We start from the raw sequence: 15824 nt of genomic DNA, 5'->3' as shown, positions 1-15824 counted from the left end.
ACCCTCCCTCAGAGAGCAGCACACAGCATTTATAAAGCCCTAAACTCCAGGATGAAAACCACCCGTATATATTTTCATTTGCAGTAACCAAATCATTTACTGCATATTTAGTCTTTTTCTGAGACTTGCCAGGACTAAAAAGTATATTTCTACTACTTAACTTTATACAAAGTACAAAATATAATTTCACCCCCTGACCAGAAAGGCACTGTCTGTTATTTTTGGAAAGGCATCTTCAATTCAGTACCACTCTTGACATTTTTTTGTATCTGGTTAGTGTTCTTTGGTTCCTAAAGCAAATTTTAGACCGTGGCACATATTTATGATACTGATTTATAACTGATGGGAGTTTTTTGCATAGACTATTTGATATTTTGTAGTAGTATTTTGTAGAACAACCTGTTGTGTTTTGAAAGCTGAACTTTCATTTTTCCCATATTTAGGTTTTAGACTGTAACCCTCTGAAACAGGAGTAAATTAGTGTTTTGTCAGTTTATAGACTCTTTCCCCTGAGTTTGAAGTCTTGTTGCTCCTTGCCAGGCCTGTGGGCTGATCCAAGGGCCAGAGGAGGAAGTGCGATGCCAGTTTTGCTCGGCCGGCACATTTTCAGATGCACTTGACTCTGAACTTTGCCGTCCACACACCTCCTGTAAGACCCTCGGCCGAGAGGTAGCAACCCCTGGCACCTCGACCTCTGACGCTGTCTGTGGAGGCTGTCTGCCTGGGTAAGGACTGCCTGTCTGTCTGTTCGTGAGCTGCCTGTCTGTGCCTGCCTTGTTCCCTGACTTCGTATTTATGCAACCAATTTCTATCACACAGCAGATTTGACATCAAAGGTTATTTTTTTCTCAAAACATGTCTGTCATGACCTTTTACTTATTCTAAATCAAGTCCTGTCATTTTCTCTGCATCAAGCAAACAACAATAGAAGAAAACAACCGGACACACACACATGCACACACACACATACACTACGTCACACACCACAGTGGGCAGGCAGCAATTCCACAGCAAGCACGATAGAACATAACATGCCACAAGCTAAAACCGCTGAATCATTCTTCCGTTGTAAAACACTACCACACCACACCACCCCCCTTTCTCATTCTCTCTCTACCTCTCTAATTATGCACTTTTCTCTTTCTTTCTTTCTTTCTTTCTTCAGTCTATTTTCCCCTACTGTCTCTTTCCAATACACCCACTGTCTTTCCAACTTTCTTTCTCTCATTCTCTCGCTAAATGACTTTACTGCTGTGCTCCTGTATATTTAACTTCAAAGTCAGAAATGATTTCCTGAGATATGTGGCACGTACTTAATGAGCTGCTCACAGTTACATTTTCAACAAGTCTATAAACACCCAGGCACTGGTTGCTGTTTAGCTCGATCGTGCATGGCTCTGGTTGCCGGTTGTCAGGGTATGATTAGTTTGTTAGTGTTGATAAGTTTGTGTGTGTGTGTGTGTGTGTGTGTGTGTGTGTGTGTTGTGTGTTCTTTTGCAGATTACACTCCACTGCAGCCGGGGACGTTTCCACCCAAAGTCCCTGTGTGAAGGGTAAGCATGATCCTGTGATGTGTGTCTGTGTGACCCGGTTCCCTCTTGGTTTTAACTTGGAGGATCCAGTTGCATGTGAACAACAGTAAACGGGTTTGAATGGTGTGCAATACGCATTGCGATCTGTGCACTCAAACCACCCTCAGACGTGGTCAGGCATGCATTGGGCCACATTGCATTTGCAGCTCAAATGCTCATGTGTCCCATCGCTTCTCCGACACCACCAGGACCACCTTGTCGCTTTGTCGAAGGAAGGAGTGTGTGACTTGGTGGACTGTTGGAGAGAAATTCAGTCAATTGAATGAAGCATGTTTTTGCAGTGAGATGGCAGCATCTTCATCAGCAAGTCTAAAAAAAATACAGCAGCTGGAAATAGGATTGTTTGGGAATATTGCGAGGATAGTGAAGTAAGTTGCAGGGGAATCAAAGTAAGAAAAGAAATAAAAGACTAAATTGTCATACTTAATGTGAATGTTGCAGGATGACCCGCCTCTATGCTGCCTCTAATTGGCCGCAACCCTCACCCAACCCTAATCCTAACCTTTACTCAAACGCAATGATTACTAGCCAAGCAGAGGCGGGTTAGGTGGGGCATGCATGTCCAGTATGTCAATTTAATCTCTCCCAAGGAAAAAAGTAGGCTAATTCTGACAGGCCTGAGGCTGATCACAAATCAGATCACAAGTGGTTGCTGGAGATGTGTTGAACATGCACAGTAATGCCGGGTGTGAACAGCGATCCGTCTCAGCTGTCCACTTGCAATCCATCCACACCCACATCCATCATTTACTTTTCAGCCTCAGCATTGCTTTTTCCAAATACATGACCATGTCTCCTATCTTATTTCCTCTATCTTCCCCCTCTTCCTCACTGTCTTCCCACCAGCTCCTGCAGCTCCCCTTGTCCGGACAGTCCGCACGGTGGGTAAGGGTCCAGCTGGTGGTGGCGGCGGGCCAGTCAACGGCACAGCGGTACGCAGCGCCGAAGAAAAAACAGCAGAGTACGCTGTGTTCGCCTTGGTGCCCATCTTCTGCGTGATGGGCCTGCTGGGCATCCTCATCTGCAACATCCTGAAAAAGAAGGGATACCGCTGCACCGCAGAGAAAGAGGGAGGGGACGAAGAGAATGCCACACCGCACAAAGAAGGTGAGGGAGATATCACTTGAGACAGAGATGGGGAATAGACAGAGAAAAGCAGAGAGAGAGGAGGAGTGTGTGTGTGTGTGTGTGTGTGTGGAGGGGAGGTGGGGGTTCTGCCACTTCAGAGGATATGAAAGGGAAAAAAGAATACAGAAGAAAGAAAAAGAAGAGAGTGAGTAAAAGAGAGAGGAAACTGGCAAGGAGAAAGAATGCTGAAACTAGCATTTAACTTTAGGTTGATGTCATGTTCTATATTCAAACATCCATAAAAATGCCAATTTAGAAGACACATAAACATGCACACACACACACACACACACACACACACAATGTGGTCAAGTGTTGTCAGAAGTTAGGGCACAGCCAAGCCCAAAGGGCAGTGTCCAGCTGTATGATATTGTGTAACCAAAATCCATATATCTCTCTGATGTGATGGCACGCAATAGTACATCGGAGGCTTTTTATCTTCACTGATTTGAGCTTTGGCCTCGCTGGGGTCATTATATGTCAGCATGCTATGTTTTCCTAAGCGCACGCTGTTATTCTAGTAGTTTTCCTCTCTGAAAAGCGTTCCCACCAACTCACCCGCTTCACTTACGTCAGAGAAGACAGACGGGGAAGGCAGAGGAGGAGAGAGAGACAAGACTGCAGAGTAGCACAGAAAACGAGAGGTAGACAACGAAAAATGGACCAGGAATAGTTCACCATCTTTCAGGTCATACAGAGAGGAGGATGGAGAGAGATGGACAGAGAGATGAAGAATAAAATAAGTGCTCAGCTGCCACACCCATTCCCTGTGGTTTGCACTGCCTCACAGTAATGTGAGAGCTTTTTATTTCTGTCCCATCTTTGTGACAGACTACAGGGGCATTGTACCAGGGGACTCCCCGTAGACTAAGACTACCTAAGCTATTTTTTTTTTTAGCCTGATGCCCAAATGAATATTAATCTGTCTCTCAAACTCAAAATAATTCTACCTTTACCTATAGGCCCAACACCTACTTTGGGTCTTGATCCATAGTTTGGGTCCACTCAATATATCACTTATTCTGCTCTCCCTCTGTAAAGATCCACAATCAACTTCCACACAATGGGAGCAGCTACACCCAGATTTTCTTTATGCGTCCTTTGTACTTGGTGTACCAACCTGGTTCTCAGGGTTGTATAGCAGGTTGCAGGTGATGCCTTCAGGCCACACAAATCACTGTGGAATAATCCAGCACAGCACAGCACAGCACAGCTCAGCGATGGGACCCAGAATCAATTGAGAACCTGTTGAGTATCTAGAGAAAAAATTTCCCAGTACAATGTAATGAGCTTTGGTCTTAATGTGCCATTTAACAGAACTCAAATTCTGTGTTCTGATTTTGTAATCTGTAATGCTGAAAGTTGGCCTTTCAGTTTGAATTTTTAAAAACTGAACTTTTATTTCATAAACGGTGTTTGCCAAATTTATGAGTTTAGGCTAGTTTACTGCTGTACAAAGTCAAGATGTCAGCGAAACTAATCAGACATTGCCAACTTGCTGTAATGCCCATGCAGTTGTCTCATGTAAAAAACAACAAGTGAAATACTGAGCTATACTAGCAGCTGAAGTGCAAATAAACAAACCTTTCACATATGAAACATGTCTCTTGACCAACCATGCCTCCTCACATGAGTGATTTGTTCAGTGTGATTCACCCCGGCCAAACAAAAGATTATGACTCAGCAAATGAACTTCTAACCTATACGCTGCCATCTGAACTTCTGACCCAACAAGACATTAAGTATAGCTGAAATACTTTGTCATGGGGCATGTGATAAATGAATGAACAAGGATGTTTGAGAATTTAGTGAGTTTGTTGTCATTGTGGTTGATTAAATCCATATTTTGAAGAGTAGCCATAGTAGGTGGATTAACAACTGCCTTTGTGCCGAATGCTTTTTGTGTTAACACGTATACAGGGCACCGTCCTACCATAGATGCTCAACCTTTTAGAAATTTTGATTCAGTTCTGCTGGCAAACCAGTTTTACTCATTCATTTTTAAGTATTGTTCATTTGAACCATGCTGTTGTATGTCAGCTTTCATTGAGCCTGAAAAAAGAAATGTGTTGAATACATGTGACGGCTCATGCAGTCTATCAACACAAGACAAATTATGTTTTTCGCAGTTTTTCGCAATGTTTTTCCCATAATAAAGCCAGATACTTATTTTCCCCCCCTTTTTCTTATGTGTTCATTATCCTGGGCTCCATTGTAGCTTAGAGACTGTTTTAATCTGTCTGCTTGTTTGTTTGTGCTGCACTCCGTAGTGGCATAAATACAACTTTAGCCAAGGTGCTTATACGTTGTTAGTGCACTCCACTGTAGCCAGGCGGTCAAACTGTATCTACTGTATTTTACTGTAGCCCATAGATGCTGTCTTAGTAAGGGGATCGTCAGTGCCGTAGCCAACAGACAGCAGCCATTGTCGTTTTGCAAGAAACTGTAAACAGTCAAAGTCTAGACTAGTCTTTCCTTGGGTCACCGGTGAGAGGAATCTTAATTGGCGGTGCACGACTAAGAGGAAACCTGAGTGACAGCTGAGTTGCCATATGTGCTGCCGGCCTTTTCAGCACAGACGTCATGTGGCCGCAGCTGCTGCCTCAGTAGACCAGACCCTCTGACAGCATGTCCCACGTCAACTGTTTATGTTTCCATGACAGCTGTGGCTTTGAACAACTTATTGCAACTGTCTAGCAAGGGGATTGAAAGGTTTTCATAAGTAGGGAAGCTCTTGCAAATGCAAACAACAAAACTGTCTTTATCTGACATTAAATAAGTAACAGTTGCTTTAAAAAATAAAGCTGATTACTTCCAAAAGCATGAATCTTCTCTGCATAGCAATGCCTAGACTCACCCATATGGTAAACCATATGATAACATTACAAGGTCCACTGCACATAAGGAGGCTTCAAGTTTGAGGGGTGTGAAAAATGGGACTTTAGAAACTGCTGATGAAAAAAAATTGCATAATTATGAGGGCAGCTGCTAATACTGTTGCAGAACAATCATTCACACTCACTCAGCTGTGTAATATTACTTCAAGCTGCAGAGGCAAACGGCTTGTTGAATATGCCTGTCACTGCTTATAATCTTGGATAAGTCCACAAACAATATAGCTTTTTTCACTGTTGTGCACCTAGTCTTTTTTGACTTGACCTGCTGCATTTCAACACTGTCTTAACTCCTTTACATTTAGTTACACTTATTCACTTGAGAGCTGTTCAGCACGACCAATTAATTAGTAATGGCATGGGGCAGAGGTGTTGTTCTTGTGTGTCAGCAGGCCATAAGAACACAAGCAATATATTTATAGTAAGTGCAGCAGTAGATTTAGTGAAAGGAAGGATAATCCAAGGTCAACAGGTCTTGCTAAATATCCTCATATGGAAATCCAATACAGTGGTTCTCAACCCTGGAGACCGCAAGACATTTTTGCTATGCAAAATTATCATGATTTTTTCAGATTCCATCGTTTTTGCCGTTGTCTTGTTACATACTAAGTAGTTTTAAAATGCAACGTGGCTTCTTCTGATAATGTAGAAAATCCCATAACCTGAACAGCTGGTCATTCTTAAGGTAGAGCACCAACACTCTGGTATGGACATCCCCTTTATGTATATCACATTTCTGTGTGAGTCAACAGATTAAAAAAAAAACAAAAAACTCATTGATCACATGATTTATGATACACTGTCTTTCTGAAGATAGAGATGGGGGATTTGATACATCCACGCTAACAGACAGGAGTCAAAACGGCAGTCTTTCTTTGCATGAGCTTTGTCTGTTGCTTTCAGTGTTGCTTTGGTCGCTCTCTCTCCTGGAACAGTGTTGTGAAACTTAAGCTGTCCCTGCACCGGAGGAAACTCCTTCAGCCCCACCCCCCATCCACCTCACCACCCTGTGTCCGTCTTTCTTTCCCCATCCATCCACTCTCCCTTCATTCTCTTTCTTGGCTGCCCACCCCTTCTTGTCTGAACATGACACTATCCATCCATCTCTCCTTTCCCAGATCAATTATTCAATCGGGTCCTCACCTCGTCTTTTTTGTCTCCTCTCTTGCTCTGTCTCTGCTCTCCTTCTCTTCTTCCTCTCCTGTCCCGCGATATCTTTTCCAGTCTGCCCTACTCTGCATTGCTCCTTGCTGTCTTTTCCTCTGTTTCCTCTGCAAGTTGTTTAGTTGTTTTTTGAAAACCTTTACACCAGATTTTGACATGACATGCATGTACGAATAGTTAAGAACCAGAAAGCCTCAACAAATTATTCGCAGTGCAGGAAATTTTGGGTGCAGGGAACATTATTTTATTCATGTTCACTTCATTGCATTGTCATCATTTTTATAATAAGCTGCACATAGTTTCAAGCTTGATGTTAGTAAGGAAAGGAAGGTAAAATCCAGACTGTATTCCTTAGGAAGGCACTGCATATAAATTAACCTCCTCCTCTTCCTCCTCTCTTCCTCTACCCTCTCTCTCTCTCTCTGCAGCCCTCTCTTCCTCCTCATATTCTTGTCAGTAAGTGGGGGTTGCACTTGTGCGCAGCATTGAGGACAGCTGATGCAGTGGTGCAGAGATAAAATGTGTATGTGTGTGAATGAGTGAATGAGAGATGTGGGTAGAGGACAAGAGAAGGGGACATATACAGGGTGTCAAATTAAGTTAGTGAAGAAGATGGGAGATGGGTAGAGAAAGATATAGACAGCAAAAACTGCTACAGGTAAAAAAAAAAAAAAAAAAAAAAAAACACAACTAAGAAATGAAGAATAATTAGAGGGTACGGATAGTTGGAAAGTTTCTTCCGATCAGGCTTTGCCCTTATAGTTCTCTATTGCTCCCACTCCTCCTGCTTGTCATTACATAACCGTCCATATTGCAGTGTGCTGTCTGTTGGTCTGTCTGGTTACAGCCAAACTTCTTACCACAGCACTTTTCTCATCATCTCCAGTCATGGGGAACACCCATGGGGATGAATTACTGCAAGGCCAGGCTCAGCTTGGCAGGGCTAAAAGCAGACTCTGCAGTGGTAACTTGGACTATGTGGAGCTGGAGAATGACAAGAGTTTGGTTTATTAGAGAACACATAGTGACAGGAAGGCTGATGGAAAGACAGAATGGACGTGGGGTGACATGCTAGAAAGGTTGTAAGCCAGACACACATTCATAATTTGGTGTTTATGCGGCATGCATCTTCAGCCATGACAGCACCGCAGAGCCAAAGGTGAAGTTTAGTCACTGTGGTTTTTAGTTTCAGTCATGTTAGCTCCACACCGCTGCTCCATTTGAACTTGGGCCAGCTGAATTTTAGAGCATTGGGACACTAAACGTGGCAATGTTTTGCTCTCTTAAGTGAACTGAAGTGAAAAGGGGTCAACCTACTGGTGACAGGACAAGAGCGGCTGCTTTTATCACAGTAAGTCAGTAGTTATGATGTGGCTTGAGGGACTAAATAGCATTGAATGAGTGTCACATTGTCCTGGATGCACGCTGTTATCCTCACATAGCAACTGCCACCGTGGAGACGGAGTTATTGTTACAGCCTGACAACAGTCCAACATCACTTATTCAGAAAAGTGCACACACATACACAGACGCATATAAAAGCATCCATACAAACACATTTCATTCTCTGTAAGACACAAAAAGCTATAGATACACACAGTCACAAGGACATGCCATATACCCACACAGGACGCACTGTTACACCACACACACACACACACACACACACACACACACACACACACACACACACACACACACACATGCACGCACACACACGGCTCTGTGTGCTTCAACAGTGCTGAATAGACTGTGATAGCTGAGTGAGCTATTCTGGACCCCCTGCACCCACACCCCCTTGCCTCATTGTGCTATTATGGGATGGCTGGGCTGGGGGTTACCATGGTGGAAAATATCTGTTCTCTGCTCTTCAGTCATCCACAGTCCTTATCAGTCCTGTTGTGCATAGAGGCAGTTTAAGCTCGCAGTGACTTATACGCTATGTGCTTTTATGAGTGTCTGGCTGTTAGAGTTGGACATTGCTCTCCTTATTTAGTCTCCATTAGGCATATGACGACACTAAAAAAAATGATACAAATACCAGTGAAATTACACAGTCCATGATACTTGATTGAATACCAAGGCAAAAACAGAAATAGTATTTAGCACAAATCTCTTTATCTAAAAACTTTGTATAAACATTTGACAAGAACACAAATATTTGGCTTGTGTATCGATGCATATAGGCTACAATAGAGTAGAAACACTGAGTTACAATACAGCATTGGCCTGTAACCTTCAAGTAGCAAAACAACAGCAGCCCGACACAGTATTAATTTCAAATTAGAGGAAATCTATGAAATGCCCTGCTGTAACAAAAAATACAGTGGTGTCTCTCTCTGATTTACAGTCCTATAAGCATGACTGCAACTTTTTATAGTATTTAAACATACAGGCTAAGGCTACATTAGAATAAAAACAGTTACAGAGGATATCAGGTTTCATCAACACTAAAAACACCAATATTGGAATCATTTTTTATACTTTGAAATCGACATGGCACTTAAGTGTTGATTCTTGTGATTCTTGTTCCTATGATCCACCTGACTCTTAGTGAACTTGCTGTAGTGGAGATTTAATGTAAACAAATCTGGTGATAGGTTGTATCCAAGCATGCAATTAATAATTCATTCTTTATGTCTCTCTCTCTTTCTCTCTCTCTCTCTCTCTCTCTCCCTCTCTCGATCCAGGCAACGGTTGTCCTTACATACCCGATGACCCTAACGAAGACACCATCAGTGTTCTGGTGCGCCTCATTACTGAGAAAAAAGGTATGCGTGCATAAGAGATGTTTTCATTGATCTTGAATTGGTGTTTTCAGGGCAGTTTCATCATTAGAGTTTCAGGAGTGGAACAGGACAAAATTATTGTCCCAAAATGGTTGCATTCAACACATGCAAGGTTAACATGGCCGCAACTTCAGCTCCCTCTCAATCATAAGAGGCCACAAACTGTGTGCAGTATGCTCAGTGAGGATCATTCTGTCCTCCCTTCCATCTTAGATTAATGTTTAAGGTTAGGAATGGGGAAAGGAAGGGGAAGGTGAACCCTAGTCAGCACAACATCCCCAGTGCTAACACTGCAAAAAAAAAAAAAACCTACAAAGAATCATGCAGCTGTTGTTGAAGCAGAATGAATATACAGCTGCAGCATATTTCTAAACCCTCACCTGTCACTTGAAACATGCATGGTGTATTTGGACTGGGCAATATATTGATTTTATGCTGATATTGTGATATGAGACCAGCTATCACCTGGAATTTTGGACATTGTATTATCATGATATGGCCTAAGTGTTGTCTTTTCCTGGTTTTAAAGGCTGGATTACAACAAAGGGATGCATTTTTTCTGAACTAATTTAACTGTTCTAGCTTTTTTCCTCTATCTGCTTGGTCATTTTATCCACATTACACATAATTGGCTGATAAAAACAGTTTGCGTGTAAATATACGAAAGCACCAGTTGTCATCCCTATAATATCGTCACAATTGCCACATCAAGATACAGTGGTCCGTCGTTTATCGCGGGAGTTACGTTCTAAAAATAACCCGCAATAGGCGAAATCCGTGAAGTAGTCAGGTTTATTTTTTACAATTATTATAGATGTTTTAAGGCTGTAAAACCCCTCACTACACACTTTATACACTTTTCTCAGACAGGCATTAACATTTTCTCACTTTTCTCTCTTGTTTAAACTCTCAAAGTTCAAACCTTCGTAGAAAAATAAGTCCAGTATTATAGAATGAACGCTTTCTGTACTGTACAGGAGACACGGCACGGAGGAGATTGATTGACAATGGTCTACAGTCCCTTAGCCAATCAGGACACAGAACACAATGCGCTGCGTAAAAAAAAACAAAAAAAAAACAAAAAAAACATGCAAAATTGCACTAAAAAAAATCCGCGAAACTGCGAGGCTGCAAAAGGTGAACCGCGTTATAGCGAGTGACAACTGTATTCAAAGATATTGTGATATCTGACTTTGTCATTGTCACCCAGAACCACTAACTCAGTAAAAGAAGTGACAGAGTAACAGGTAGCAGGTAACCTATGTCCTGCTCTGTAACAGCCTTAGAGAAAAATCGAATATTCATCAGGTTAGGGTTTCAACATCGCCAACAGAACATTGAGGCTGGTTGCCGCAGTGGTTGAATGTTTCCAAGTTTACATCTCATAAAGTGATGCGGACACACTTGCGAGCCATTAAGTTTCCAATATATCTGCTACACTAAAGAGAAGCAGTTTACTGGGGAGATGTACTTATGAAGTCAGCGTATCTGGACTGTTTCCCAGGCAAGTTCATTTGTCCAGTGAACCAACCAGATGCTCCAAGATGAATAGATTTTACATGTAAACTGTGAGAGCCACATTTCATTGACACTTACCTTTTAGTGTCTAATATTGTTTGTAACCACAGTACCGCAGACTGTTAAATCAATGAGCAGGCAGTAGATGTCTAATTGTGGTAATTTATTGTCCGGGACAATAACGTTATTGATCATCACTGCAGTCAGTGTGATCATTGATTATAACTCATGCAAGTGCATGTGTGTGTTTGTGTGTTTGTGTTTCAGAAAATGCTGCTGCGCTAGAGGAACTGCTGCTGGAGTACGAGAGCAAACAGATGGCCATGAGTAAAGCCTCGTCAATCAAGTATGAGACCACACACACACACACACACACACACACACACACACACACACACACTCGCATACACACACACTAATTGCCATATACTTTTTGCTTAGTCATGCTGCTCAAGGTCAAGCTACAGTGGGAGGAAAGGGGATGATAAAACTCTAAAGGAGACAGTCAGGCTGTGAGAAATTTGGAAGGAAGTTCTTGCCAAGAGTCTGATAGAAAATAGAGAGGGGGAGGGACATGCAGAGAGAGGGCGGGGTTGTTGAGGGTCAAGGGGGGGGTAGAGGAAAAATTAAGAGGGAGAAACCATGCCAAGAATCACTGACAGAAAGTTGCTCCTCAGGGACGAAAGCAGAAATTTAGCCCCTTGGCCACATCTGGTATATTAACTTTACACAAGATAATTGCGTCCCCACAGACTTTACAATGAGGGAGTTGGTCACTGCAGACAATAATGCTAATCTAGATTCAAACCACGCGATTCAATTTCGTTGACAATTGTAGACTGTTTGCGTGAGACTCTTAACAGAATTATAACATAACATGACTTGACTTCAGCTGTCTGTTGTGTCAGCTGTTTTATGTTAAATGCTGTAACAGAGATTTTAGTTTAGCTGCTTCTGCTGCATGGCGACCTTCTTCGTCGTACGCGGAGTTCGTCCTTTAACAAGGAAATCGTGTATGCAGATGCACGAACTTTTCCAGGTGCTTGTTATGCTGTAGGCAGCAGGAAGAAAAAAAAAGTTTTTATACACAATATTTATGTTTCCTTTGGAGGTTTATTCAGCAAAATGTAGTCTGCTCTCTGTCACAACTGGTCCTCATTAAACACACATATCTATGGCATGCTGATCTTCAACCATACATTTCTTAAGCTCACACTAAGCGACCTTTGTGGTAGAGAAAATTGATAAAACCTGATGGTACATGAGGAGAATCAAAAAAATAACCATTTTATCCATTTAACTCATGCATTTCAATTATTTTAAGCATATTTTTGTAGTTTTTGTATGTTAAATTAGCTTTCAAAGGTATTTTTGTTGTCTTTGTGAAAGCATTAAAAAGGAAGCCTTATACACAACATTTATACAATGTGTTTGACAGCGCACAAGCAGGCCTACCATGTTCCCTCAGCAGAGCGATGGAGGTGGCCAATAATTAGCAGTGACTCAGTCCCTCATGTCTGAATTGAATGTCACACACAGTAGTCACCAATAGCAGATACTCAGGGTTAAGCATTGTGTGGTATGTCACTAAGCTCAGCGGATGTTACATCGCTTGTAGATGTAAAGCGTGACTACACATGGGTTTCTTGATTTAGTGTAGTTGTGGTTGGAGTGTGGATTGGCAATTGCAGCAATTTAAATCACTCAAGGCTATGGGAAAAAAGCATAGAAGTCAATCTGACTGGTCTGGCAGTGTAGTCTATGAAATACTATGCTACAGTCGACTCTGCTTTTCTTTAACTTTTATCTGGCCATCTGTATTGTCAAAATCTGTATTAGCAGTTGAACCAGCACTGAAGCAGCAGTATCATTACTGTAGAAGTAGAGGTACAATAGTTGCATAGTGAGTGTAGTATTGATATGATGTAATACAGAATCCATTGGTCTTCATGTTGGACTGTAAATATGTAAATCTGTAAATTGCAGACTCTGAAAGTATCTTGATAGTTTAAGATGATGCCTGGATCCAATTTGTTCTATCTATAATAAAGACAAAGTCCCAGTGGCCTCCAGCAACGTGCTGCCGCTCAATGGCCTGCTGGAGTCTATGAGCTTTAGATGCGAGAACATTCTGAGCACACACACACACACACACACACACACACACACGCACACACATACACACACACACACACACACACACACACACACACACACACACACACACACACGACATGCACACAAAGTTCTGGAAAGCTCTTTAATCCTGTCTATGGTGTGCGTGTGTGTGTGTGTGTTTGTGTGTGCGCGCGTGTGTGTGTGTGTGTGTGTGTGTGTGTGTGTGTGTGTGTGTGTGTGTGTGTGTGTGTGAAAGTGGGGGGTGGGCGTGGCTTGGGAGTGGGGGGGCGGGCAGCAAAGGTTATCTGGGGTCATTGAAGGTCACCCCCTAGCTAGCATAGCGCTGCAACACATAAGCTCATTCATCCCTGTAACCTTCACAAAAGAACAAAGAAGCTATAGAACTGTGGAGCCGTGGGACTACGGGGGCAGAGCCCTCTGTCCAAACTGGCTGCAACAGAGATTCGAAAATTCAGATTCAGTTCTCAAACTGTTTTCCACTTTTACAGTCAAATTCAGTGACCAAAACAACAATGACATGTCACTATGTCACAATATAGTATACCTACTGTGGTTAACGGCTTGGCTTGTCTGGACCCCCAAAGGTTTCATTTTTATTTCCTGGACCTGTGGTTGCTAAGCAACACAAGGCAAAACTCCTGAACATTCTGTTAAGAAACAACGGGGAGCACGAGGGATATTCAGTAGTTTCAGTGGTGTGTGTGTGTGTGTGTGTGTGTGTGTGTGTGTGTGTGTGCGTGCGTGTGTGTGGATCTATATTCAATTTGAGTAGAGCAAGAAAATAAATCTAAATTTATAATGCACCATACAGTGAACAGCTATGGAAAAATCTCAACCAATGTAATATGTAAATTCAGGTTGCACTTAATTAACTTTTGATGGTCTATCTACTGAATTTGGAGGGAATTTCACCCTCTGTTTTGACTAAATTGAATGAAGCATTTTACCTGCATTTTGCCTGTAATCAGCCAGGATCAGATTACAAAAATTCTACCTTACCCATGACCGTCAAATTTCCAGTGTCGTGCCCAAAAATGAAATTCATAAATGATGGTTGGGCACTTTGAGTAATATGCTATCTTCCAAGATTTGGGATTTGTCCATGGCACCCCAACACTCTAGGGTGTCTAGCATGTCGCAATCATTTGGACTTTTGTGACAGTTCCTACAATGTTTGTATTTGACTCTCCTCTCCGTCTCTGTCAGGTTCCCGGTGCTGTCTCCCCTGTCTCAGTTCCGCTCCCTGCCCCGGCTCTGCCCCCACCAGTCCCACCTCCACACCATCTCTGGCCTCTCCGGCCTGGCCCCCAAACACGGTTACTGCTGCTCCCGCTGCGCCCAGCGGAAATGGCCCCCTATCCTGATACCTCCCCTGGATTCCCTCAAAGACCCCCTGAAGCCCCCCCAGACCCTCATCCTGCCCTCACTGAATACAGCTGCTGACCAGCAGAAGAGCCCCCTCCTTGGGGGAGTGTGTGTTGACACACACCATACACAAGCTGTCGTGCCAAATGCAGTGCAGGAGAAGGTGGAGGGGAGTGAAGTGAAGGAGAAGAAAGAGAGTAAGGAGGGAGAGCTGACCGTGCTGTCCGTGGGGAGGTGAGACATGTGCATGTTCTCATCATGTGTCTTTACAGAGGTGCACGTGATATGACACACATAGAGACATGTGATGCGTATGTGGCGTCATGCAGCGTTCATATCATATACTGTAGGAATGAAGGTAATGCTCACATTATTTGGAAAATTGAACAGGACTACTTCAAATCTATATCATATCTATATCAATCTATAAACTTAATCATAAACTTAATTTAACAACAAGTTAGTTTGTGGTTAAAGAAAAGCATGCATGATAAAAGTAGCATTAAATACAGTAGCGTTAAATAAATTATTGGTCGTTGACATGAGCACTAATTACAAGTTATAAAATATTAGTCACAGTAAATACCATATGTTGTGAACATGGCATCTGTCGTATTTTCAAGGACACTTCCTATCACCTTGGAACCTACTTAGGAACGTTCCTTATTGTACTAGTAATAGGAATGCCATGCTATCTGAATGATTGCTGTAAAAAAAAAATTCACAGTGATAATTTCCATGTTTGATGGGCAGATTTCAAGTGGCTCAGATCCCAGAGCAGAAGCCTGTCACTGTGGAAACTAAAACGTCATCCCAGGAGACACGCAACTCACTGTTTGGAGGGAAGCCCTTCTCTTCCTCTTCATCATCAGGCACCAGGAGGTATAACAGCTTTCTCTCTCTCTTATTCTTCTTCTCCCCTTGTTGTTTCCCACCCCTCCTTCTCTACAATTTTCAACCATCTCCCTGCTCTCCCTCCCTCCTTCCATGTTTCTTTCCATTTGCCCCCTTCCTTGCTGCACATCACTGAGCATCATAACACTCAAAGTGCTGTGGAGTCACCAGAGAATCCCCGTATGAGCACAAAGAGCATGGCAGCTCATGTTACCCCAGTCAACACTGAATTATGAACAAGTAATGCACCCTTTCCCTCCATACCTATATCTGTGTCACTGGGTCCAGGAATCATACCCAGTATCAACAGTTCACCAGAAGCACATCTCCTAAATGAGTCC

General features: G+C 42.6%; 1 protein-coding gene across 1 annotated transcript in view; it reads left to right on the top strand.

Moving 5' to 3' along the window:
* Positions 1–15824, top strand: part of relt (RELT TNF receptor) — a 39901-nt gene that overhangs the window by 21545 nt on the left and 2532 nt on the right. Inside the window, exons 4-10 of the mRNA XM_030067921.1 lie at positions 541–725; positions 1501–1553; positions 2439–2699; positions 9469–9549; positions 11353–11431; positions 14431–14823; positions 15343–15471. Coding sequence (XP_029923781.1) covers positions 541–725; positions 1501–1553; positions 2439–2699; positions 9469–9549; positions 11353–11431; positions 14431–14823; positions 15343–15471 — 1181 coding nt within the window. The remainder of the gene's footprint in view (positions 1–540; positions 726–1500; positions 1554–2438; positions 2700–9468; positions 9550–11352; positions 11432–14430; positions 14824–15342; positions 15472–15824) is intronic.

The sequence above is a fragment of the Myripristis murdjan genome, chromosome 13 (assembly GCF_902150065.1).
Source record: "Myripristis murdjan chromosome 13, fMyrMur1.1, whole genome shotgun sequence".
NCBI classification, from domain to species: domain Eukaryota; kingdom Metazoa; phylum Chordata; class Actinopteri; order Holocentriformes; family Holocentridae; genus Myripristis; species Myripristis murdjan.
This window is presented reverse-complemented; position numbering and strand designations above follow the sequence as displayed.